At 38.5% G+C, this 25,464-nt stretch overlaps 1 protein-coding gene across 2 annotated transcripts; it reads left to right on the top strand.

Moving 5' to 3' along the window:
- Window positions 1-1,479: 1,479 nt before the first annotated feature.
- On the top strand, window positions 1,480-24,536 carry LOC131302251 (sister chromatid cohesion protein SCC2). Of its 2 annotated transcripts, none has more exons than XM_058328781.1 (28): window positions 1,480-1,929; window positions 5,126-5,235; window positions 7,291-7,427; window positions 7,559-7,652; window positions 7,730-7,986; window positions 8,322-8,429; window positions 8,560-8,671; window positions 8,775-8,868; window positions 8,970-9,156; window positions 9,259-9,690; window positions 9,771-10,303; window positions 10,388-10,598; window positions 10,671-10,721; window positions 10,843-11,001; window positions 11,091-11,258; window positions 11,946-12,245; window positions 12,330-12,482; window positions 14,269-14,438; window positions 17,931-18,039; window positions 19,822-19,989; window positions 20,127-20,231; window positions 20,302-20,532; window positions 20,910-21,043; window positions 21,146-21,436; window positions 22,233-22,599; window positions 22,910-23,002; window positions 23,103-23,228; window positions 23,956-24,536. In XM_058328781.1, the coding sequence occupies exons 1-28, from the start codon at window positions 1,697-1,699 to the stop codon at window positions 24,172-24,174; spliced, it is 5,352 nt and encodes a 1,783-aa protein (XP_058184764.1). In that variant the 5' UTR covers window positions 1,480-1,696; the 3' UTR covers window positions 24,175-24,536. The 2 variants fall into 2 exon arrangements, with proteins under 2 accessions (XP_058184764.1, XP_058184765.1); XM_058328782.1 differs by having other exon boundaries at window positions 1,890-1,929; window positions 7,283-7,427.
- Window positions 24,537-25,464: the final 928 nt, after the last annotated feature.

Below are 25,464 nucleotides of genomic sequence, written 5' to 3'. Positions count from 1 at the left end.
TCTAAGAGCATGTTCAAGGGAAGTATCAAATCAATAGTCAAAAAAAAATTGAAGAGCCATGTAAGCAAAATGCACTTGAAGGGAAGTAGCAAATTTGCTCCACTATTTTGGTGCAGCGTTCTCTTTCTATCTCCGAGTTTGAAAGAGAGAAATGACTACTCAAAATGCCAACTCACAAACACAAAGCCTTGTTTTTATGATTGGTTATTAATGGATTCATTTACTTGGCGAAGTGGATAACTTAAAGTTAAAAAGTCATTAAAAAAAAAAACTTCAAATTTGAATAGTTCTTTGGAGTGCACTTGATCCAAATTAAATGACTCTTCAACTTGCCACACATGTTAACAAAGCTAAATATGGTATGTAGATGCTCTAGGAGACACTTGAGATGCGTACTCAACCAAATTTGTGTGCCAATGTATCTCTATCAATATTTGAATTTTCTTTTATGTGTGTATATATAAATCTGGCGTGACACAATTTACTTCGGATTGAAGGATGGGAAACTGAACTGAACCAAACCAAAGTTTGTTGATTTTGCAAAAACACCAAACCGTTTACCTCTGAAACCAAACCAGATCAAATGGCTCGGTCCTATTTCGGTCTTCGATTTGGTTTACCTGCTTTTATTTTCAACCCTAATAAATACTGTTGCCATTGAACTTTATAGTCTATCTGGTAGGTGTGGAGAATTAGATAATCCAACTACGTTGAAAAATTGCGGATCAAAAAAAAAAACTACGTTGAAAAATTGGATTAAAAAAAAAAAACTATTTTGAAAAACTAAAAATAAAATGAAATTTAAACAACAGACAGCGAGTCACAGATGTCTGTTGTTTAAAGTGGCCGTTGTTGATCTGGTTTTGCAGTATGTGTTACTAGTGCTAACCCGTGCCTACGGCACTACGCATTCCGATTGGAAGGGGATAGCAGTTGTGTGGTTTAGGTAAAAACCATGGACACTTAATTAGAAAGTGGAAGGATGCACTACAGCCTTTGGATCAAATGAATCTAAGTCATTTCAACAATTTTCCCCCACACCCTTCTGTTTTATAATAGAGATTAACCTGCTACGCTTTTGTATAGATTTTGGTAGTTTTGGTTAATTACTGAATTTTGCGATGAAATCTTTGTATTATCTTCTAGCTAATTCCCAGAAAGCCAAAACCCCCCCCCCCCCCCAAAAAAAAAAAAAAAAAAAAAACACACCAACAGCTAATCAAGGGCATTTCCATAACTCCACAACTCTGACTCTTTTTCCGCAAGCTAATTCACCTCCCAGATCAGAAAAATAAGAATAAATTCTTTACGCCGCCGCCGGTGTAATATTTATTTATTTTAAATCAATTGCATCGTATTATATCGTTATGTTTTATTAATTGAAATTACTGTTTTAACACATATCGTAATACAATTAATTTGAAATAAATAAATATTTACGCCGTCCGTATAAATAATTTATTCTCCAGAAAAATTCCCCCTCGCAAATTATCCCAAAAATTCCTCCCCGCTTTTCCCCGCCATTCCCCTCTCTCCCCTTTCCTCTCTCTAGGGCTTCCTCCTTCTAAAAAAAACCCCTAAAATCAGCAATCAAACCTTCGAGATTTCCACTCCCCAGCTCTCTCAATGAGTATTTCTCCACTTCTATAGTCTCTGTACCGGCAGTAATCGCCGTATCGTACTCTCTGTTGTTCCAATGTCGAATTCCGGTGGTCCACGTGGCATCAGCCTCCCGAACACAGTCCACTCCGAAGTCGCGCCGTGCTTGCCGCTGCCGTCGCTGCCGGTGTTCTGCGGCGCGTTCGATCAGGAGCTGCGGTTGTTCGACGGAGCCGCGGGGAGTGGTTCGAGGTCGTTGAATCGGAGTGACGTGGTGAATCAGTGCGGGAAGGTTGCTGATCTGCTCAGAGCAACTGATGTCGCGTACTTGTGAGTGTTTTTCTGGTAGTTTTGAGCCTGTTTATTTAGTGTAGGGATTATGTTCTTGCATGTGTTAGTGGAATTGGAGCTTATAGTGGTCAACTTCAATATCATGCTCCAAGTGACATAATTTGCGTTCGTATGCACGAGTGGGAAAGCACGAAAACACTCAAAATTGCTGAATTCTGCGAGAGTGAGGATTAAGAGCGCCAGCCCAGGACGAGGAGCGGAGGGCGTACAGAAGGGTTATGTGACTAAGGTTTTGAGCTCGTTTATTTGTTGTAGGAATCATATTGTTGCATCGGTTAGTGGCTGCTCCGAGCAACTGACGTTTCGTACTTGCAAGTGTTTTTCTGGTGGTTTTGAGCTCGTTTATTTGTTCTAGGAGTCATATTGTTTGCATGCGTGAGTGGAATTGAAACTTGTAGTAGTCAAATCTTATACATGCAGTTGACCTCTTGTTTCCTACTATTTTTTCCTTCTGATTCTATCTATGTACATATTTTTTGAAGTTAGTGTTACATTACCAATAGTCACAAAAACTTTAGCGGTTAGGAAATGGGCCCAACAATACATAGTATCAAGCTATTCAACATGTTTCACCACATGCAATCACATTTTGCAAATGGGAAACAAATGCAAATAGAGAGTCTTGATTCTTGAATCCACGACCATTCACTTAAGCTGCTAGGAAATGTATCCAACAATGTATATCAAGCTGTTCAAAGTCAGGACTTAAGATTATGCTTAGTTAGAACTTAGGTAGTTATTTTCTGTAAATTTAGAAGTAACAAGCTAATGCATCTTATTTGAGCTCGTTTATTAATTTTAGGAATCAAATTGTTGCATGCATTAGCGGAATTAAAACTTATCGTGTTCAACTTCTATATTAATACATATGTTTGACCTTTTCTTTCCTCCTATTTTTTCCCACCTGGCTTTACTTGTGTACGCATTTTTGTAGTTAGAACTTGGTGATTTTGCTGTAAATTTAGAAGAAACAAGCTAATGCCTAATGCATGTAATTTGAGCTCGTTTATTTGTTTTAGGAATCATATTGCTGCTTGCGTTAGTGGAATTAACACTTGAAGTGGCCAACTTCAATGTTATACATACGCTTGACCCTTTTTTTCCCCTTACATTGTTCGCATCTGACTCTATGTGCGTATTTTTTGGAGTTAGAACTTTAAGATTATGTGCAGTCCTCTGAGTTAGTTATTTGCAGTAATTTTAGAAGAAACAAGCTAAAGCATGTTATTTGAGCTCATTTTGTTATTTTAGGAGTTAAATTGTTGCATGCGTTAATGGAATTAACACTTATAGTGGTCAACTTCAATCTTATACCTTACCTTGTCTGTCCTACTATTTCTTCCCATCGTTCTCTATCTTTATCTCTGTACGTAGCTTTTTAAGTTAGAACTTAATATTATGCAGTATTCACCTTAGTTAGTTATTTGCTGCAAACGTAGAAGAAACAAGCTAATGCATGTTATTTAAACGATGAAAACGTATATTCCGCCAGTTGTTTCCACTTTATATTTGGTTGTTTATTTTATTGTCAAGTATGGTCAGCTGTTTGTTTGGAGGCAAGCTGTGTGCAAAAGTTGTGTGTAGATGCAGAGATGAGAATAAGTCATTATTAGCTGCTTGGCTTCACCTTTGAGAGGAAGGGCATCACAAATGAGAATACGATTATGAGAGGTCTCATAAAACCACTACAGAGACCAAAAGCATGAAAAGAAAAGGAGGTTCACATGAGTCTCCTTGAAGAACTAAGAGACTTCGCCTAGCCGCCTGCTACTCGAAGGGCAATTGATGGCATTCCTCTCTGCGGCTGGCACTTGAGGAACCACGGCGACACTGTTTGCTTGCATTCTCTATCGCACGAAGTGAGCATTGCACCCATGAGAAATAAGCCAAAGCACAAGCACACTTCTTGCCTCGGTACCTTTGACCGGAACCCTCGCATGATCCAACTTTGATGTTCAATTCTTTTTAGAATTTGAAAAGCAGAGTTTCTATTGCTTAATCTATATAGAAGCAAGCTCAGAAAGGAGAATTTCCAAATCATTGCTTCTCTTCAGATCAAACATTAACTTAACGGATTTCAGTGCCATCAAAATACTAAGGGGGTGTTCCGGTTTCTTGGAAAAGGAACTTTTAGAAAAGGAAGGTAATTTCAAGCTCAAAAATCATGTGTTTACGCAAATAGTTTTTCTACCAATATGGATCTTGTTTGATAGATTTCATTGAGATCTTTTAAACGGTGCAAAAAAAAAATGAAAAATTATTTTTCATTTTCATTATATTTGAGCTTGAAATTACCTTCTTTTTGAAAAAGAAGGTTTAAAAAGAAAGCGGAACGCCCCCTAATTCACATGGTGAAGTAGCCTAGTAACATGTTCACGATTGCTGTCTTTTTCAGCTTATATATGAGTAGCCGATCTAGATAGTGATTTTGTCTTTTATTGGTTTAAGTATTGTACTAGGTTTGAAGGCTCACTATTTCATGTAGGGATAGGATTTGCGGAATTGTCTTTTAGGATTCATTCGACCATCGCGCGGGGTATGGTTGCAGCAAAGCATTGATAAAATATTATGCGTGGGAAAAGGATTGTGTCTCTTCTTCAAAGGGCAACCAACCAGGAAAGGGGGCGTGGTTCAGCATATGATTTTGAAACATAGGATAGTAAAAGGAAAGGTGTTTGACATACACCCTGCCCACTTTAGGGATGTAGAACTCGTCTTTAGGCAAGAAGCTTTCCCTTGCTTTTTACTGTAACTGCAGAATTATGAAGACAAAAGGTCCGTAGTGCTTCTGGCATTCCAGATTGTCTGATGAAATGCTCATGAAGCAAAGAACCTTGTTTTTCTTCTTTATCTTCTTCTGATGAAGAAAGAACTTGAACATTCCCAGGTAGTGTTCATGATCCAAGAACGATCTGCTTTTTACCCTGGAAATATTACTCAATCAGGCCTACGCCAACCCAAACACGTTGCCCAATGCTGTTGCCTTTTCATCCTCTAGAAAACCACTTTATTCGATATCACCCAGTTTTCTGTAAATCTTGCATCATGAATTTCATAAGTTTGTCTTGGGTACTGACGTACTGTTGGGATGAAGATTACATGGAGATGTAAATTTGAGTATTATTGTTATACGTGCTGGTCCTTTGGTTTCATTGACTTCGTTTTCTTTTTGCAGGAATCTTAGAGCCGAAGCAACTCTGCTTTCTTATGGCATTTTAGAGCCCCCAGATCTGTACAATGAAGTACTTCGATGTGATTCTGAAGCATTTGAATGCAGTACATCAGGTAAATCAAGTATTCGAACTACTTCAATCTTTTCTGATATGTCTCACGATTTTAATTTTTGTGAAAGTAAATGGAATGGGAATTCACGGTTTCACTCTTGGTACTTGTATTGCTGGTTGATGAGATTCAAGAAACTTTTTTATTTTAATTCAATGATTCTGTGTTGTGTTGTATCTTCTTCTCAATGCTACTTCCAATTCTTTGTTTTTCAACTTGGATCATAACGGAGAAAATGAAAAAGTATTCAAAGAACAAGAGTTATTTTAGACTTGCTCTAAGTTAAAGGAGTGCTGGTTGAGTTAATTATTAGTGCAGTTGCGTGATAAAGAATGGTATGTTGTCAGAATGCATGGCCAATATATATAGCTTGTTACGAGGACGTTCACGTGGAGTGGTATTACAAGAATAAGTGTTAGAGTAGCAACAATTGCTTTCTCAATATTTAAAAGTGACTAGGATTGAAGTAAAATGAGTGGAAGTTGTTGAGAGGGGTACACGTTGTAGATTGGTCAAAGGAGTAACTTTTTCTTTTTGGGTGACTATCTGAGGAGTAACTTAGTCCTAGATAAAGTTGCAAAAGGCCAGGAATTGGGCCAATGAAGCTGTTGGCTGAGGCCATGATAAGCACCCAATCATATATGCATTGGTTTAAGCAACGTTTGAAAACTGGACCGGTGAGTGAACAAGAAAAGGGACTGGGTGGATGGGCCACTTGTTGAACCGCAGTTGAACCGGGATGTCACAAGTATGTAGAAAAAATATAATAAAATGAGCATATAAAAAATACACGCATAGAAACATGTAAAAATAAATGTATCCTCTATTATTTGGATTGAAGAGAGGAAGAGTTGGGCTAGAGGTGCATTCTTAACTTTTTTGTTCCAATCCCACATTGGTGGGAAATAGAACTCCTGGATGCTAGAACCTCTCGGATCTATAAAAGGTTCACAATGTTTGACAGCTTAAATGACAGCAAGCCGTGTGCTTGGACCAGTGAGTAGTGGTCCCATGCACCAGTTTGTCATCATGCACATCTATGGCAATAAAGTGTGGCCCTCTTAGTTCATGATTTCTTTCTGGGTCGATTGGCCCGTGCCCGGTTCTTACGGTTTTGCGGTTCAACCTTTAGTTTTGAATGGTTCTCACACTAGAAGCCAATTTTCGATACAAAAACGGCTTTTGGGTGAATCTAGACCGGAGTAAGGGCCGGTTGAGGTTGAACCGGCCTGTTCGGTTTTTAAACATTGGGTTTGGCACATGTTGACTATGGAAAAGATATTTAAGATGCTTAGCCCAAACACTTGTACTATTGTGTAAGTCTCAATCCATTTGGACATTCAGAGGGCTTATGACCATGTTAGTTGGGGTTTCCTATCAAATTTGATAGAAAACATGGGTTGGGAAGAAATGGAAGAATTGTTTTACACAGTGTACATTCACATCTTATAATAGTAATACGTGAGGATTTATGTATGGCCCAACTAGTGCAAGGATGATTTATGAACCATAATTTTCTGGCTTCAGATGGGTATCATTGTTTTGTGCTGTTTATACTTTTTTAAGTTTTTGTGAAACTTCCTTATAAACTCAGTCACTCAACTTCTTATTTGAGTATGATTGGCTGGTTTAATAAGTTATGTACTCATGTAAATTCTAGTTCTTTGTCAGGCAGAACTTTCTTATGGATTTATTCTTTGTAAAATATACCCCTAATAAGGACTGGTTCAGTTTAGACTGCGGTTAGTCTTCCATTACAATCTGGTTTCTGTAATACCAGATATGCCTTTGCTAGACTTATTGTACAATAGGTATTGGGGTTAAACTTTTGGATGAAAGGGGGTCCGATTTGATCATAATTCTATCTCTCTGCTAAGGCCTTTGTCTGCAGAACATCCAGGTTACGTGCAGTAAACATTTTAGTAAGCTTCTGTTGTATTTTTTAGGTGGTGAATTGGATATCTTTTCATGACAAATACTTATCAACGCAAGAATGATTGTTTGAAGACATTTAATGTTGCGGCGCTTATTGTTTATTGCATTGTTCAAGTTTCTCAGGTCCTTTCAAGGAGCAAGTTTCTAGTAGTTCAGTGTCTGAAAAAAAGCCTTTTGAACAGAGTACACCCATTGCTATCCAACTGCAAAGGGACTTTGCAGGAAATCACAATCATCAGCCGGACTACATTCTTGCTAATGTATGTGTATTTCATTGAAGTGATTATTGATTGGATTGGTTGTGTTTCCTGAGTTGTTGTACTTTTTTATTTTCCTTGAAATCAGTTGTTTCTTGTATTTTTTGTGTTCTTAATTTATTTATTAATTTCAGGAGACATTTACATCTTCTAGAAAACCAAAAGTTAAGAAAAAAAGAAGCGAAGATTATCCATCATCAGTTGCTCCTGATCCCATTGAACTTCAAGGTTAGCTTGTTGTTTATGATTCTTCAGTTCTTTATTTTTGGTTTTGTACTTGTGTTGATTCACTTTTGTTGGCTTAGACACTGCTATTCGAGGCTTCTGTGAGTTCTTGGAGGAGTTCTGTGGCAGAGCAGAAATTCCAAGTGATGATCGGGATGATGCAGAATGGTTGCAGTTGCCTGTTGCTGATGTTAGACAGCTTGTGAATGAAATTTTATCGAGCCGGACGAAGAAAGTCCTACATTTGATTCCTGTAGATGTCCTTGTAAGACTTTTGAGGGTTTTAGATCATCAGATTCATCGGTCAGAAGGTTTGTCAGTTAATGAATGTGAACATGTAAGTTGAAAATCTTTGTTTCTGTTCTTCCTGTTGTCTGTCATACAGTTCTCAGTTAAGTAATAAACAAACCGAGCCTAGTGTCCCAATCAATTGAGGTCGGCTACATGAATCCTGTTTTTCCATTGAGCTTTGTGTAGGGCTACCTCTTCACTTAGATTTAGTAAGCCCAAGTCCTTCTGTATCATGGTATCCAAAGTCTCACTTCAGATGGAATACATATTCTGCATTCCTTCTGTGCTTGAATGTGCGAGTATTGTTTCTTGCTCTGTTTTCTCATTTTCGTGGTCATATTGATAATTGTTCTAACTTCTAACATATTCCATAAATTTCAGGCTGATTCAGATGTAGTGTCATCTATTTGTGGTGCTCTGGAGTCTATTCATGCTGCTCTCGCCATAATGGCTTATAATGACATGCCAAAGCAGCTATACAATGAAGAGGTACATGCTTCAGACCAACTTCTGTGTTACATTTAGCAGAAATCTGCTGCAATATTTTATTGCGCTGAACTCCCTTGTAAGCTCATATAGACATACTGCTTCTCGACTCATTGTTGTTTACCCATACCAGCTCATTGAAAGGATTCTGGAGTTCTCTAAGCATCAAATTGCTGACATTATGTCAGCTTGTGATCCTGCATATCGTGCTTTGCACAAACCTGTTGAAACTGGGGTTTTTGAAGGTGGGTGATTAAGGTGGTGCTAGAAAAGGTGCAGCTTACATTCAGTAACTGCTTCATTATTTTATGTAAGGGCTTTTTAATGCTCATTTTGCATCAATTTCAGATGAAGAAGATGACGAGGGTGCTGATTATGGTTCTGCAAGCAAGAGAAAACGTACTGTTAGGAGTGCAAAAGTGAAGAAATCATCAGTGAACAGGTGTGCTTGGTACTATGATTTTCTCTTCTAACAGCATGCTAATTGTTTTGGTTATTCAATTTGAGTTTCCGTCTTACTGTCTGCATGTGTGGCCTTGTTAGGGTCTCTGCTGCTGTGAACACTATACTTCAGAAACTATGCACCATTCTTGGTTTTTTCAAGGATTTGTTGACAATAGAGCACTTATCAGATAGTTGTATTCTACAATTATTGAGGACAAGCTTCACAACACTCTTGGTGGATAATATCCAACTCTTGCAACTGAAAGCCATTAGTTTAATCGGCGGGGTATTAAAAATACTGTGTTGTGTAATTTGCTACTTCTTCAAATTATTTTGTGACTGCCTGTTTGGTCTGATTTGCTTGGTTTCTTTGTTACCATGAGTGCAGATTTTTTACTCATACGCGCAACATCGAACTTACGTGATAGATGAAGTACTTCAACTGCTCTTGAAGTTACCATTCTCCAAAAGAATACCAAGAACTTATCATCTACCTGATGAGGAACAGAGGCAGATCCAGATGATAACGGCTTTGCTGATTCAGTTGGTTCACTCTAGTGCAAATCTTCCTGAGGCCTTAAGGCAAGCAAATGGAAAAAACCTTATTTTTGAGGCCTCAATTGATTCCAGTTCCCCTACTAAATGCCATGAGGCTGTTACCGAATCATGTTGCCTTTTTTGGAGTAAAGTCCTTCAACGATTTGCTAGTACTAAAAGTCAAGATGCATCTGAAGTGAAAACGATGATGGAGAGCCTTGTTGTGGATTTACTTACGACATTGAATCTGCCTGAATTTCCTGCTTCTGCTCCCATTCTGGAGGTATGATTGTATTACACAGAGTCTTACCTTTTCTTGACTCCATTTTATAGTCTTCATGTTAAGGGACAGTTATTTTGTAGGTTCTGTGTGTATTACTACTTCAGAATGCTGGGCTGAAATCCAAAGATATCGCTGCACGTTCCATGGCCATTGATCTCCTTGGGACTATTGCTGCAAGGTTGAAACATGATGCTGTCCTTTACAGGACAGAAAAATTTTGGATAGTGGAGGAGTTGAGTAATATCGAAAATCCTGAACGCAGTTATGCCAATGATGCATGTGCCTTGTGTAGGAATGAAAAGATTGAAAAACCATTGTTTCTATGTCAAGGTTGTCAGAGATTGTTTCATGCAGACTGCATGGGAGTTAGAGAACGTGAAGTTCCCACCCGTGGCTGGTACTGTCAGTTCTGTCAATGTCAGAAACAACTTACTGTTTTGCAATCCTATTGCAAAGCACATTGCAAGGATGATGGCTTAAACAATGGTAGTCTGTCAGAAAAATCTTCCGAAAATGCCAATTCAGTTGCAAAAGTGGAGGTTGTTCAGCAGATGCTTCTGAATTACCTGCAGGATTGTGGTTCTGCTGAGGATGTGCATCTCTTTACCCGCTGGTTTGTACCTCATTCTGGCCTCTTTTGCTTATTAAATTATTGTAGCTTTCTGCTTTGGTGCTATGTTAAGGTCATTTCGTACAGGTTTTATCTTTGCATATGGTACAAGGATGTTGAGATCTCTTCACAGATGTTCTCTTACCACCTGGCGAGACTGAAGTCAAAAGCTATTGTGCGTAACTCTGGGATTGTTTCGTCATTATTGTCAAGGGAGTCAGTCAAGAAGATAGCTTTGGCATTGGGACAAAATAATTCTTTCTCCAGAGGATTTGACAAGATTCTTCACATGCTTCTGGTAAGTTATTTATCGCTTGTATCTGTATAATAAGTTGTGGTAGTGATTGATTTCTAATGTGGTCCGTTTCAGGCAAGTTTAAGGGAGAATTCTCCAGTGATTCGTGCAAAGGCATTACGAGCAGTAAGTGAAATTCCCGTGTCATTCTGAGGCAATGTCTGTTCAGTCATTTTGATGGAGAAATCTTCTTTTTCTTGTTTTGTTGAAGGCGCTCATCCTCCCTCTGATTTGATGATGAGAGCAGGTTAGTATCATTGTAGAAGCTGATCCAGAGGTTTTATGTGACAAATTTGTCCAAATGGCTGTTGAAGGAAGGTTTTGTGACTCTGCTATATCTGTTAGAGAAGCTGCACTGGAACTTGTTGGTCGGCATATTGCGTCTCATCCTGATGTTGGGTTGCAGGTAGTGCAAATTGAACGAACCTATTCTTGTATTTTACGAAGCTGCTTCACTGATTCTATTCACCTTTTTTATCTACGATTTTGTTGTAGTATTTTGAGAAAGTTGCTGAGAGGATGAAGGATACTGGTGTAAGTGTCAGAAAACGGGCTATCAAAATCATAAGAGAGATGTGCACATCAAATACTGATTTTGCAGCATTTACAAGGGCTTGCATTGAGATTATTTCTCGTATTAGTGATGAAGAATCCAGTATTCAGGTAGTTCTGAAACAATGAAATTAATCTAATTATCCACCCAGATCTCCTTTCTAGTTTTGCTTCTTATCGTGTCAATTGTTTATGATAAGGCATTCATCTGGCCTCATTATCCAATGAGTTTATGTTGTCTTGTCTTTGATTGATGACATTATTGAACATCGGGAAAAGATAATCAGAAAGATAGGTAGAAAGAACGATAAATTCGTTTTTAGTTCTTCAGTTGGTTTATTGCGTCACGAAACATTCAAATAGGGGACAAGGTTTAATTGGAATAACTGTTCGTTCTGTCTTGCATTATTTTATGGATAGAATTGGCAAACTTTTTGTCTCAAGATTGTTGGCCAAATTGATGTGTAATTGGGAGGGGCCACCATAGTAGAAAAAAGGATTAGATCTAAGACTATCCCCATTTGTTTCTGTTGGTACATTTTGGGGAAAGGAGCCGGTGGTTCTTTCAAGGAATTAACGCAGAGAAAGAAAACTTTTTGCTGGGAGATTCACCTTGCTTGAGTGAATTTTTTTTTTTTTTACATTTTTTGATTTTTTTGTGGAATACAAGTCTGTTGGCTTTGTACAGAAGTGTTGTACTGCCCCCCTTGAGCACCATTGAACTGACTTAAGAAAAAATCTCGAACATTAATATGTTTATTTGAAGTTGGTTTCCAATTTCCTTTTCTTGCTTGACAGGATCTTGTCTGCAAGACATTTTATGAATTCTGGTTTGAGGAACCTTCGGGTTCACAGGCTCGTCTCTATGGAGGTAGTAGTTCTGTTCCACTGGAAGTCGCTAAGAAAACTGAGCAGATGGTTGAGATGTTAAGGAAGATGCCAAATCATCAAGTTCTTGTCACCGTAATTAAGCGTAACTTAGCGCTTGATTTTTTCCCACAATCAACCAAGGCTGTTGGCATCAATCCGGTTTCTCTTGCATCTGTGCGGAGGCGCTGTGAATTGATGTGCAAGTTCTTGCTCGAGAGGATATTGCAGGTATTCTTTTTCTTCTCAGCCTTTCAAATGTTTTGGTGTTTTTTTCTCATCATACCCACATGTGGGATATTTATTATTGTTCAGGTTGAGGAAATGAACAATGACGAAGTTGAGGCGCGTACACTTCCGTATGTGCTTCTCTTGCATGCTTTTTGTGTTGTGGATCCTACATTATGTGCTCCGGCTACTGATCCTTCCCAGTTTGTGGTCACTCTACAGCCGTACCTAAAGACTCAGGTTATCCACAGCTTCATATTTTATTATGGAACAGCCATTACTGCTGTCATTGAATGTCTGCCTTGCCTAATTGTTTTACTGTTCTCTCCCCTTGGAAGGATTATTGGTTTTCGAATTAGATAGTGACGTAAATTGACTTCGTAAATTTATATAACACACAGCATTGCTGTTTGCGTCATTATTAGTTTGATAACTGGGCCTTGTCTAGAATTTTTTCCCATAATACTGGGGGAGTAATGTTCATCTTCGGCTTTAAGTCTTTTACACTTCATTTTTCCTTTCAACCTTACGCAGTAAGAGTGTGAAAGGCTGGAGCGGGGTCTGAATATCATTTCTATACTTATTTATTTTTGGTAAGTAATAAAGTTTTATTGAAAAGACATCCAGGGGATGCCACCCATTAAGAAAAGAAAGCAAGGGAAAAAAGAAAACGTCAAAGAAAAAAAGGACCTATATACCCCCTCTATACTCGAAAAATATCTAACATATCAAACAATTGACAAAAAGTAGGGTGCACTCCCTCGACTCCCAACTAAACAAAGTAGAAATCAAAAAACTCTTAATTTTGAACAATGGCCTCTCCTCCCGGTCAAAATATCTACGATTCCTATCCCTCAAAATTGTCACATCAAGCACAATTGAGATCATAATCCATAGCTTCTGTCTTCTTCTACCCACTCTAACCCCATACCACTCTTGAATAAGCTCTCTATCACCGTTGCAGAGAATACCCATGACGTGCCCCACGATACAAGAACCGCATTCAAGCAACATGCAACACCGATTCGCCATTACCATTCGACGCTGGAGAAGGTTATCTATAGTAACTAGTGAGAATCTTATCCTTAGCCGCACATCAAGCAAAAAAAAGAAACATTGGTCGGCGCATGAGTACCCCAAATGGCTCTTTAGGGAAAGGAAGTAGTTGCTTCTCCAGCCAAAGCTTGATACTCCCTCCGTTCCAAATTGATGGTCCGGTTCAGTCTCTAATGCAATTTTTAAATTATTAATATCTTTCAATCTACAATGTCTTTAAAAATTTTAAAAACTTTGTATAATAGAACTAATTGAGATCTATCATATAAGATCCATAATGCACATAAAATTCATTGTAGATTGAAAGATATTAACAATTTAAAAATTGCATTAGAGACTGAACCGGACCATTAATTTGGAATGGAGGGAGTAATAACTTTTCAACAGAAGTATTATAGTCCTCAGGAATGGTTTTGTTTTTCTTTGGTTTTCCGTTTACTTTTTAGTTCCTTTTGTCCTTTTTCCATCTAGTTAGTAAGTGGGCTCTGTGCTAGTGTTTGCCTCAACTTTCCTCCCTCAGCCAGACATGGGTGGGGCTATAGAAAAGATGTATTGCTGTACGCAACAAGGCAAAACGAAGGCCTCTGTCCACCATTTAGTGTGATCTTGGACTTTGAGTCACCTCCTGCGCCAAAAGCGTGGTGTCTTCCACTGAGAGGTATCGATTTTCTTATTGGAGTGGATTAACTTTCATATTGCCCTAGAGTGTGCTTGAAGTTATTACCTGGCACAAGGGGCTCTTTAGTTTAGCTAACTTACATGCATATGCCTTTTTCAAGGCATGCATGCACATGCTTCCTTTCTCTAGATTGGTGAGATATCTTGATCTGTGTTTATACTTAAGTTGCTTGTATTGGTGTTTCAACTTCTCATTTCTGTGAACTCTGTTCTTGTGCTCTTGAAAAGGTTTTAAAATAACAGAATGCAGTTGTCTTGCATCAGTTTTGATACTCGGTTTACTTACTTTCAGGCTGACAATCGTGCAGTAGCACAGCTACTGGAGAGCATAATCTTTGTAATTGATTCTGTTCTGCCCTTGCTTCGAAAGCTTCCTCAAAATGTTGTGGAAGAACTTGAACAAGATCTGAAGCAGATGATTGTTCGCCATTCTTTCTTAACCGTTGTCCATGCCTGCATCAAGTAATTTGACATTATGGTTGCTATTTTCTTGTTCCACACGTCTGCTTTGGTTGCTATTTTCTTGTTCCATACGTCTGCTTTGGTTGCTTCTTGCTAGACCTTCAAAGTATTTTAATATTCTAGGTTCTCATTAGCTTATGCATCTTTGCTTTTTGTTTACCTAGTTGTATTCATGTGTTGGATGCAATAGGAAGTGCTTGTTTCGATATCCTATTTAAATAATGAGCAGTGCTATAGACACTAAATAATGTATTATCACATGCACCAGATGTGCATGTCATAAGACTCATAACCACCCCAGTGAAGAGTGGAATACATGAGTGGGCTTATTCATTTAGGTAGTGCAAATGCATATTTAGTATACTTATTTGTGTAAGTTGGCTTGGACGTAAGTTCCTCTGGGGTAATAGTCAAGACTCAAGATGCATTTAAGTTGGCTTGGACACCCCGAGTTATGACAAAATAAATTAAATGTTGTCTCTATTATTATTCTTAAAGAATTATGGTGCACGTGTTGATGATTTTAGCAAGTATGAAATGGCTCCATAAGGTGTTTATAGCATGTTAGCTACATGTCATCTGCATATTTTTGTGTTCTTTTATTTTTCAGAATTAGTTTCTTGCATGGCAATAGTCTACTAAGCTTTGTTCTGTAGGTTACATGGGTATAGTTGTCTTTGGATTTTTAAGTATGGGCTTATTTAGGTTTAAACTGTTTGCACAGGTTTTTGGAAGGTTAAAAACCTAGTTTCTAAATAGGAATCCAAGCCGGGTTTAGGATTCCTTGGGGCTTTGTACTGTCAAAACCTTTAATTTGAGAATGAATAAGTTTCAGGGAATCCCCCAGCTTATGAAACTTCTTTCGGTTATTGTGATGCGCTTCTAACCCTAGCTTGGTGCCCACGGGAACTAGGTGCTGTACTCACACTTTTCTTCGCCGTCGTCATCTTTATTTTTGCTTTTTTTATATCTCAGATCTGTATTAGTCCCTCATGAAACCTAGTTCCCCTTAATCAACCTAGCACCCTAGCTTGAGAAAGAAGACAAACACAACAGGTATAATTTAGTGTCCAGAACAGCTGCGGAATAGCCTTCCGATACATTCTAAACACCTATATATTCTGAATACTCTTTCAGCCAAAAATCCATCCCCCCCAAGGACAAATTTTTCTGCTACAAAACATTAGTTTTGGGCTCATAACTAGCAGAAGCATGGAGTGTTCATCACACTTGTCTTACATCAATTAAGTGCTGTCCTTGCCAATTATGAGAAAAACCTGCCATAAAACTAAAGCATCTTACATGTGCCATTTTGTTAACTAAACAATAATAAATCTCAATTTCGAAGGGACCGACTATACTACGAAATTTTTGGACTTTGAATCCCAAGGGATGAAATCTTTGAAGTTGATAACTAAGGAACAAAAGTACACTGGTAGAATCTCAAGCGAGCTTGGAGATGTGTGAACTGTGAATACTTAAGGATGTGTAATACGATAAATTATTATGTGGAGGTCAAAGAGAGATGAGAAAGACGAGAAATAGACCCAAGGCAGAGGCACGCGGCCACTCAAGACCCGACTCTTATACCGTGTAAGAGTTTCGGTAAATCTACCACAATCAATTGGCAGTCGGTGGAGTGGCCTCTAGACTACGATTAATGCGATGATGACTCATTTGTGCACCACATTTGGGTACCATCTGATGTGGTGGGCACCTGATGAGCCTCATGTAAAACCTGCACTTGGGCCCTTTAAGGTGCCACATCAGATTTTATCCAAGTACGGTGTACAAGTATGGTAACACATGTGCTATTCTTGGACTTGTTTGATGGCTTGGTGTATATTGTTGGGCCCATTCCTAACAACTTAAGCTTTTGGAACAATGGTAACTTAACAAGACTTATTAACCAAGTTTGGGTGGTTTATAGAAGCGATGTGTGACAAAGTCCTTAGAATATCATAATGTGAATGCTATGTAGCACCGACACGGACATGGACACGACACCAACACAACGACATCGCGAATTTTAAAAAAATGGACATGACCCTTAGGGACATGTTTTAAAAAGTATATATGTATACCATCATATGAAGAAAAAGTAAAAAAATAAAGTAAAGGTTCTCATCGTAAATATGCAACACTACATATACATTAAATTATAACCATAATCATATCATTCATAAAAGTATTTCAACTAAAAGCATTTGATCATTTGTGTGCCTTTCTAACCAATAAACCATCATTTGTCACACAAAAAATATGACTTTTCTAAGTTTTAATTAGATCCTACTCTTTTTTTTTATCAACCCCGACTTGTTTTCCAAGTGTCCAGAGCATTTTTTAAAGTGTCCCCAGAGTGTCCAAATGGAAAACATTGATAAAAAATGGGGCCCTTTGAATATGAGTGTCAGACACATGTCCGGGGAGTGTCCAGAGAGTCTTGGTGTCAGACAAGTGTTTGACACTGGTACGTGACCTCCGACGAATGTCTGTGCTACAGAGTGTGATTGTTATTCTTGTTTATGTCAGGTTTATGGACTAGATATCTATATGGGTTTTATTTAGTGGCCTCCATTGTGACTCCTTATCTGGTCATTGAAGTTGGCCAATGAGGAAAATCTTGTCGTATATGTTTGAAGAGTTTTGATTTGATTAGTTGTGGCCCTTGTGGGTGCCTTGAATTCTTCCCACTATAGGATTGCTTCGTTTTACATAGGTTATTAGGGGAGCTGAAAGGTATGTATGACTCAATGTTGGAAGGCCAACTAGCTGCTAACCTCCTAACTCGAAGAGCAGGTTGAGGAAACTGAGGCCATGCATGAGAGGTGCGAAGGGGTTAAAGCATCATAGCTCTTACTATTTACCCTAGGGAAAACTGTATATGAGGCTCTTGTTTCCACTATTGTTTTGGATCTGATAGGTAGTAGGCAACCTTGCTTCCTTTGTGGTTGATAGAGAGACTAATTCATGTGACTCAAGACCATGCCATGACGGTAGGACAGAAAACACTTGTCATTGTTAAGTTACCAATGGTCCTAAAAGCTTAAGCTGTTAGAACATGGGCCCAACAATATATATCAAGCTATCTAACAGTCATCATGCCAAAAAGCTACATCATGTTTTTCAGAGTTTGAATATCATTGTTCGTAGGAGAATCCTTATGGACAAGATAGTGATATATTTAGCAAGTGGTGTGTGGATTAGGGATCAAAATTAGTGCTGTTTTTCCTCCATTTTAGCAACTTGTAGGCCACATTTATGTGGTACAAAAAGATGGTGGGCATAATGTACCTGGAAAAAAAAATGGCGGGCATAGCTGTAGTTAGAGTCGATTTGTGGATATAAATTTGTTCTAACTACTGAATATCGAGATATTGCTTTCTTGGTTCAGTCAAGTTTTAGACTTTTATGCACAACTTTAGTTATGTGGTGGTACATGATTGATGCTTTGCTTTGATATTATTTACACAGTTGATTTTCTTCTCTCAGGTGCCTGTGCTCTCTGAGTAGAGTGGCAGGGAAAGGTTCAGCTGTCGTTGAGTATCTCATCCAGGTGTTTTTCAAGCATTTGGATGCCTTAGGGTTTGACAACAAACAGGTTTGTTGTGGTTATTTTGAAATAACTAGCTGCATCTTCATTTTTGTTAGTCGTCACTCGTCAGAGCATTGCTCTGATTGATTCCAATGATTCTAGGTAACCTGAGAATGATTCTAGTCACCTTCATTGAATGAGGGTGAACAATACCCTCCCTTTTATTGGTGGAGAAAATGTGGTTCCCACCAAAAAGTAAGTCCATCTATACCAAAAAAGTGTATTGATCCCATTGGACCCACACATCTTCACCCTCTCTTAGTGAGGGTGAACAAAATCGAACTCAGGTAACCAAGGTGAATTATCCATTATTTAAAAACACTCTCCTGACTGAGCGTTTGCTTTTTGTTTATTTTACTGTATTAATTTCCCTGTAAGTGTGGTTGTCGGGAAGTAGGTCTTTATGAATTTCTCTCATAAGCTTTCGAAGTGCTTTAGAATCATGTTGTGTAATGTGCCCTTTTGGGTAGCCCAACTCAGAAGTCAGAAAAAGTTCAAGTACATTGTCTATCTATAGACTGGCAGACTACTGGTGAGTGCTTGATTATAGGTCGGAACTTGGATTCTTTGTACTGCCTCTAAGTTTGAATTCCAACTCGTGAGCTTATTTTTCATGCAGTTAAACTTCGCCCTCGTCTGGCCAATACTGCAAAGAATGCGTACCATTTTTGTTGGCATTCTCTTTGTTAATTCTACTAAATATGCAATGCAATGGAGAAACTAAGTGTGAATGAGCAATCACTAAATCTAGTGTTCTGGAGAAAATGTTTGATTTAGATGCTTGCATTCATGGTAACATCTTGCACGGCTTCTAGTCGTTATTACATACTTTTGTGATTTTGTCCCCACACAAGGTTCTCACAAGTCACAACTGACTTGGCCTTAGCATCTCTCATGTTGATGATGCCTTTAAGCTGGAGTCTACATTCTTCCAACTACGTGGTTTCTCATAAAATAGTGGTGAGTTCTTATTTGAAGAATTCAAGGGCTTAAAGGCAACCTTATGGTTCATGCTTCATATGAATGATTAAGACCTTGCACAATCTCCTCTTTGGAATATTCAGGGTATTCCTATCACAGATATATAAAAATGAAAACATTAGGGTGTAAGTCAGAACATGTAAGGATTGTTATTCAAGGGGAGAGGGAAGAGTTGCTTTGTACACTATTTTCGTACGAAAATTTTAAAACAATGTTTCCTCCATTGTCTTTATATGTAATGGACTATTATAACAGTACTGCCATATCGGGAGTCGCTCCTTCAATTGTGCTGCGAGATATTCATAGTTTCTGGCTTGTATACAAAGTTCAATTTGTGCTCCAAGACACTTGAACTTTTAGGTAGAATTGGTCATCGTGAGTCGTATGGCCTGGCGTTGGGGCTTACAGCCTGGCGTTGGGGCTTACATTTCTATGCGTCAGTATTGCCATTGGTGACAGTCTTGTTACTACGGTATCTGTATTGCATTTGAGAAGGATCGGGTAATCCATTGCGCTATCGTTCTATCTGTTTGGAGACATCCCCAGGACCTCCGTAGAACATACTTGATGGATATCGGTTTCTATTGTGTTTTGGGAATGAACGATTTTTAAGAACTCCGTTTTTCCAAATCATTCTGAAATATGGCTGATGGACTGCTTTAATAAGTTTTGTGTGATATTTTGAACCATCTTTTCGGTTGATTTTGTTTTTTTCCAATGCTTTTTTTTTTTTTTTTTGCAGTGGTTATCTGACATAACATTTTCTTTCACTAGATAAACTTAAAAATGATCATTTTGTAATTACAGCAAGTTGGGCGATCTCTTTTCTGTCTTGGGTTGCTTATTCGATATGGTAACTCTTTGCTGAGCACATCCTGCAGCATTGACCAAAATATCGACGTCAAGAACAGCCTCAAGTTGTTTAAAAAATATCTTCATGCAGAGGATTTTATAATAAAGGCCAGATCTTTGCAGGTATGCTCTTTCACCATTTGTCCATGAACCTGCACCCCTCGTGTACGGACCACACACACACACAATGTAGAAGAGAGGGAGAGAGATCCTGTATTGTCTAATTTGAGTTGTACTCATGTAGTTTTGGATTTCTGTAGGCATTAGGTTATGTTTTAATCGCTAGGCCAGAATATATGTTGGAAAAGGATGTTGGGAAAATTTTAGAGGCAACACTCTCCTCCGGTACTGACGTACGTCTCAAGGTAATAGTTTCCCTTCTGTTTTGTGCTTTTTTTTCCCCCCATCCATGTACTGAGTTAATTTGTTCCACAGATGCAAGCGTTGCAAAACATCTACGAGTATCTTCTTGATGCAGAAAGTCAAATGGGAACAGAAAAAACCAGCAATGTTGCCGGTCATCCCATGGATGCTGGCCATAGTGTTCCTGTTGCTGCTGGTGAAGGTGATACCAATATCTGTGGCGGAATAATTCAACTGTATTGGGATAACATCTTGGGAAGATGTTTAGATGAAAATGAACAGGTTCGCCAATCTGCTGTGAAGGTAAGAACATTGTCGTCTGAAGGTTTCCGTTAAAGTGGTTGAACTAGTTTGTCCAACCAGTAGAATCGCATAAAACCTGTACAGAACTACAAACACTTCATCAAAACTGATAATGATACTAAAATATGAATTGTTTTCTTACACATGAAACAAATTCTTAGGCTAATATCTCTATTATCGTGGATTTATTGGTCATTTGGTTGTTCTGGAAACAAGGACCACAGATTCTGAAAGTTGAAGAGGGTGATTTCTGTCAATCTATGCCTGTATACTGCTCTGAAACACTTGATGGGGCCTAGTTGTTTTGTTTTAGTGATTTTCAGGATCTTAATGTTGCCAGTAGCAAATTTATTTAATTTTTACACTACCTGATGCAGATTGTCGAAATTGTGCTGCGGCAAGGTCTAGTTCATCCAATTACCTGTGTTCCATTCCTTATAGCTCTTGAAACAGATCCTCAGGAGGGAAACTCAAAGCTGGCTCATCATCTGTTGATGAATATGAATGAAAAGTATGGCCCTATATAGACTTATAGCTTCTTTGAAATCCTGATAAGCTTCTTTGAAATCCTGATAATCTGGTTATTCCAACTGGTGAAAACATCTTTTTTCAGGTATCCAGCATTTTTTGAAAGCCGTTTGGGAGATGGCCTTCAGATGTCCTTTATTTTCATTAGATCCATGTCTGGAAGTTCTGAAAATCCAAACCCTAGAGTCCAACTCAAGGTACCTGAGAGTATGAAAGGGACATTCGAGAGTGGCTCTTTCACTTATGCAAGACTTGGTGTTTCTCGAATCTACAAGCTGATCCGTGGGAATCGCATCTCAAGGAACAAATTTATGTCTTCAGTTGTTCGTAAATTTGACACTCCAATTTGGAATAATTCAGTCATCCCATTTCTGATGTGAGTTCTTACTTAGGTGTTCATCCTAATATTCTGCGGTTCTGCTCCATGTATTAAGTGTTGTCCATGTCTTAGGGTAAAAGCGACACATATCTTATGCTATCGGTATCGTGTGATAACCATGATACATCATGCTATATTCTGATAAGCAGTACATGATTCAAGACATACTATACATGAATATGTTAACTTTTCTGGAGAAAAGAAAGTATTTGCGCTTTGTTTTATGGTATTTGATCTTGTTGGGAAGTTTCATATTACCACTTACGTCACATGCATTTTTTTTTATTTATGGGTAAATTGTTTGAGAACTTAAAACTTGTACTTTAGTCAAACATTTATTTTTGGAAAGAATAAATTCTTTCAATGAATATTAAAAACCTAACTGATGTACCAAGACTATACAAATTATCAAAAACCAAATTATAGCATATTAAGAATGGGGATCATTTTGATGCATGTTTGATTCCAAATAGAAACACTCATTGACATGTAGAATTCATGGACATGGTCATCTTTGTTCTATTTTTCAGGTGTATGAAGTCTTGATTCATGCATATCTTTAATCTTAAGAACTTTACTTTGATGTTGTAAATGATTAACAGAGATTAATGTTTTATTCTTGCAAGATATTTGCAATTTTGTATGGAATATTTTTATATTCCACCTATTTGTTTGAATATATGTTTAGATATCTTGCGATATGATACACGATTCAGAAAATTGAAAACTATGCGTGATTCGTATCCCATTTGGACAACTATGTAGGTATTGACTTAAAAACTGCTTTTTCCAGGTACTGCACTGAGATCCTTGCTTTACTTCCTTTCACATTGCCTGATGAGCCTCTTTACTTGATATATGCCATAAATCGAGTTATACAAGTTAGAGCTGGGACACTGGAGGCAAATATGAAAGCGTTTCTGCATTTGTGGCAAGAAGATGCAAAGAAACTTAATGGTAATGGGACAACTCAGCCCCAGGGGCCATCCTGTCAACCTGTGTGCGATCAAACAATACCCATGGATCTTAATGGGACACTTGAAGTAGAATTCGGTGATCAGCCTGTGTCTAATCACTCTGAGCCTATGTATCAAAATTTGCGTCCTAGGAATTCGTACAACAATTACCACATATCTGAAGATGATATGCAGAAAATCCAGGTAGTCAATTCCCATTCACAAATTGTTCAGACATTTTCAGTAAATTGTGCCTAGGATTTTGAAACATTTCCAAATGTTTCAGAGAGATTTCAGAAACAACATACCAAAACAAAATTTTGGTCCTTGTATGTTACCCTGGAATTCTAGTTGAGTTTTCTTCCCTTGTTATTGTGACCAGAAGTTGAGGGCTTTTGTTCTGCTTTTCAAGTTCAAGTGGCATTCTATATGAAATTCTTGGGTTTTTTTAACTCCTTTCTGATAGCTTAATATGATGGGCTCTGATATTAAAAAAATTGTGGTGTTTATACAGGCAGATTGTCTTTCAGCCACGGCATTACAACTTCTTTTGAAACTAAAGAGGCATCTGAAAATATTGTACTCTCTAAATGATGCACGATGTCAGGTACAAATCTTTTGGAGTGGTTTCTGGGCCTTCTTCCATGTTTTCCAGAGTATGGCATTTGATCCTAATTTCCGGCTAATATCCACTTCTTTATAACCAGGAGTTCTCTCCAACTGAACCCATAAAACCGGGGGAGGTTCTCTCAAGGCAGAACATTTCCTTCAACATAACTGAAACACGCACCGAGCTGCCTACGACTCATGAAGAAGTGTTGCAAAGATATCAGGTAGTGTGATCAACTGACAATGACAAATTTTGAATCATAGTTGTGCATTATGTGCTGAGTGTTGAGATTGTGAAGGCAATGACAGTTTTTGACCCCAACGGTGCTAGGAGCACCCCCACTTTTACCTCGTGCAACAGGTTTAAAAGTGGTGGTTAGTGTTTTTTACGTTTCCCTTTTTACATATCGACTAGTCTAGTGGACCAGCCCCACCAAATTAGTTAGTTACACCCTTCACATCGACTAGTCTTATCTCTCTGACCAAGAATCAAAATTTCACTTTGACGAGTTGCTTCGGCAAGAATTGGGATGGAAATAGCTCGGAAACATTCCGAAAGAGACAAAAACAAAAAATGAGAGTTCACAAAATTGACCTAAAACATACCCAAGTGCATAAAAGTACTGATTAAGCAGAATCAAAGATGTTTAAACTTTTGTGAAATGAATATTTTCAAATAGTGTAAAAAAATTTCAAAACTGCGTTGTCACTTGACACTAATATATATATATTTTATTCTGTGCACTGTGTGTTTCACTTCATTGTGGTGCCTTTCATTTGAAACACTGGAATTTCGTTGTCCCGTAAGTGGAAAAGTTTTGGCTGTTTAGATTGAAACAACAGAAATTTGGTTCCTTGAGAGTTGCACGGTTTCTTGTTGACCGTTATCCTGTCTGAGCTGAAACTTATATTCTTCTCTGAACATTCTATAACTGCTTTAACACTTTGCAGGAATTCAAAACTGCTTTGAAGGAAGACACTGTTGACTATTCAACATACACGGCAAACATCAAGAGGAAGCGCCCTCCTCCTTCCAGGAGAGGGGGAAGGTCTGGCCGCATGGCCGGAAGGGACGATGAAGATTACGATGACGATGAGGATTGGGGAAGTGGGGTCCGGAGGCCAAATAACAGCGGGAGGAAAAGCAGTAGAGGCAGGCAGTGGTCGTAGTTGTAAATACGTTACAGTTAAAGCTAACATGTAGATTATGTAGGAGGGGAAGATGGAAAAAAGAAGGTAGAAACGAGAAGGTTGGAGGGAAAGAATTCCCGATAGAAAAAGATTGAAGCAAACTCAACGTCGCATTCATGTTGTCAACGAAGAGAATCGATTGTAATTGATTCCTTTGTGTATATTCTTTGGTTTAGGAAATCATGTAATTCGGTCTGGTCAATAGATGAGCCTATTTTTTGTACATGAATGCACATTTTAGAAATATGTTCTTTGCTTTCTATTACTGCTACTACAGTAAATTACTACTGAATATCCGAGGGAATGAAGAAGACATGGGTAATCAGGTCTTATTCCGCTAAGGTTCTTATTTAAGTATTTATTTTCTGTTTTGCAAGACAAGTCATTTTCTTACAATACATCGCCTTTAATTCAAAAAATAAGTACGTGCTTATTTTAGATAGTAAACACAATCAGAATAATGAATATATAGATTTTCTGACCCACTCCAACCCCAAAGCACGGGCCCACAAACAGTCTCTACCACTGACCTGGACACCTTCCGTTACTTCATTGCAATTCTGTGGGCGATACGGAAAACGAGAAAAGAGCAAGTCTTTCCGTTAGGCCTTTTGCTTGCAGTTCTGCCTTAGTCGTGGCTCATGACAGCTCTCTTTGGTTTAAGCGAGCATCTCTATGGAACACTCAAAACGTTCATACCTACCGGAACCACATTACTCAAAACATTCTTACCAACCGGAACCACATTCCGTCTCCCGCACAGCCACCACCAACCTTTGTTCTCAACCCCTATCCTCACATCATGTTTGAACGAGTGGTTAACTTGCATATTGATGGGGCTTGGAAAGCCAGCAACCCACAGAGTGGACTGGGCTTCTATGCCACCCGTCATGATGGGACTATCTTCCAACAGTGTTCTGTAGCATGCCACGGTGCCTCGCCCTTACAAACTGAACTCATGGCTATTATTTTGGGTGTCGCATGGTCTATACTTCACAATTTCAATGTTGTTTTCATTTATTCTAATTGTTTAAATGCTGTCATGCAATTAGCAGGGCGATCTGAGCCACATTTCGCCAACACCTTTTTGTTGCGCAACCTTGGTTTGGAAATTTCAAAGTTAACTTTTTGGAGGATTACCAAGGTTGACCGCCAAGACGTTCGTCTCGCCCATAGCCTGGCCAAGCAGGCAACACTAGCGTCTTCTTCCTCAGCAGTTGCCAGAGGCACACCGTTTTGGACAAGCGCTACTGCGGAACTGCATGCTTT

This window comes from Rhododendron vialii, chromosome 10a (assembly GCF_030253575.1).
Source record: "Rhododendron vialii isolate Sample 1 chromosome 10a, ASM3025357v1".
NCBI lineage: Eukaryota > Viridiplantae > Streptophyta > Magnoliopsida > Ericales > Ericaceae > Rhododendron > Rhododendron vialii.
Note: the sequence above shows the minus strand (reverse complement) of the source record. Positions and strands in the feature narration are given on the sequence as shown.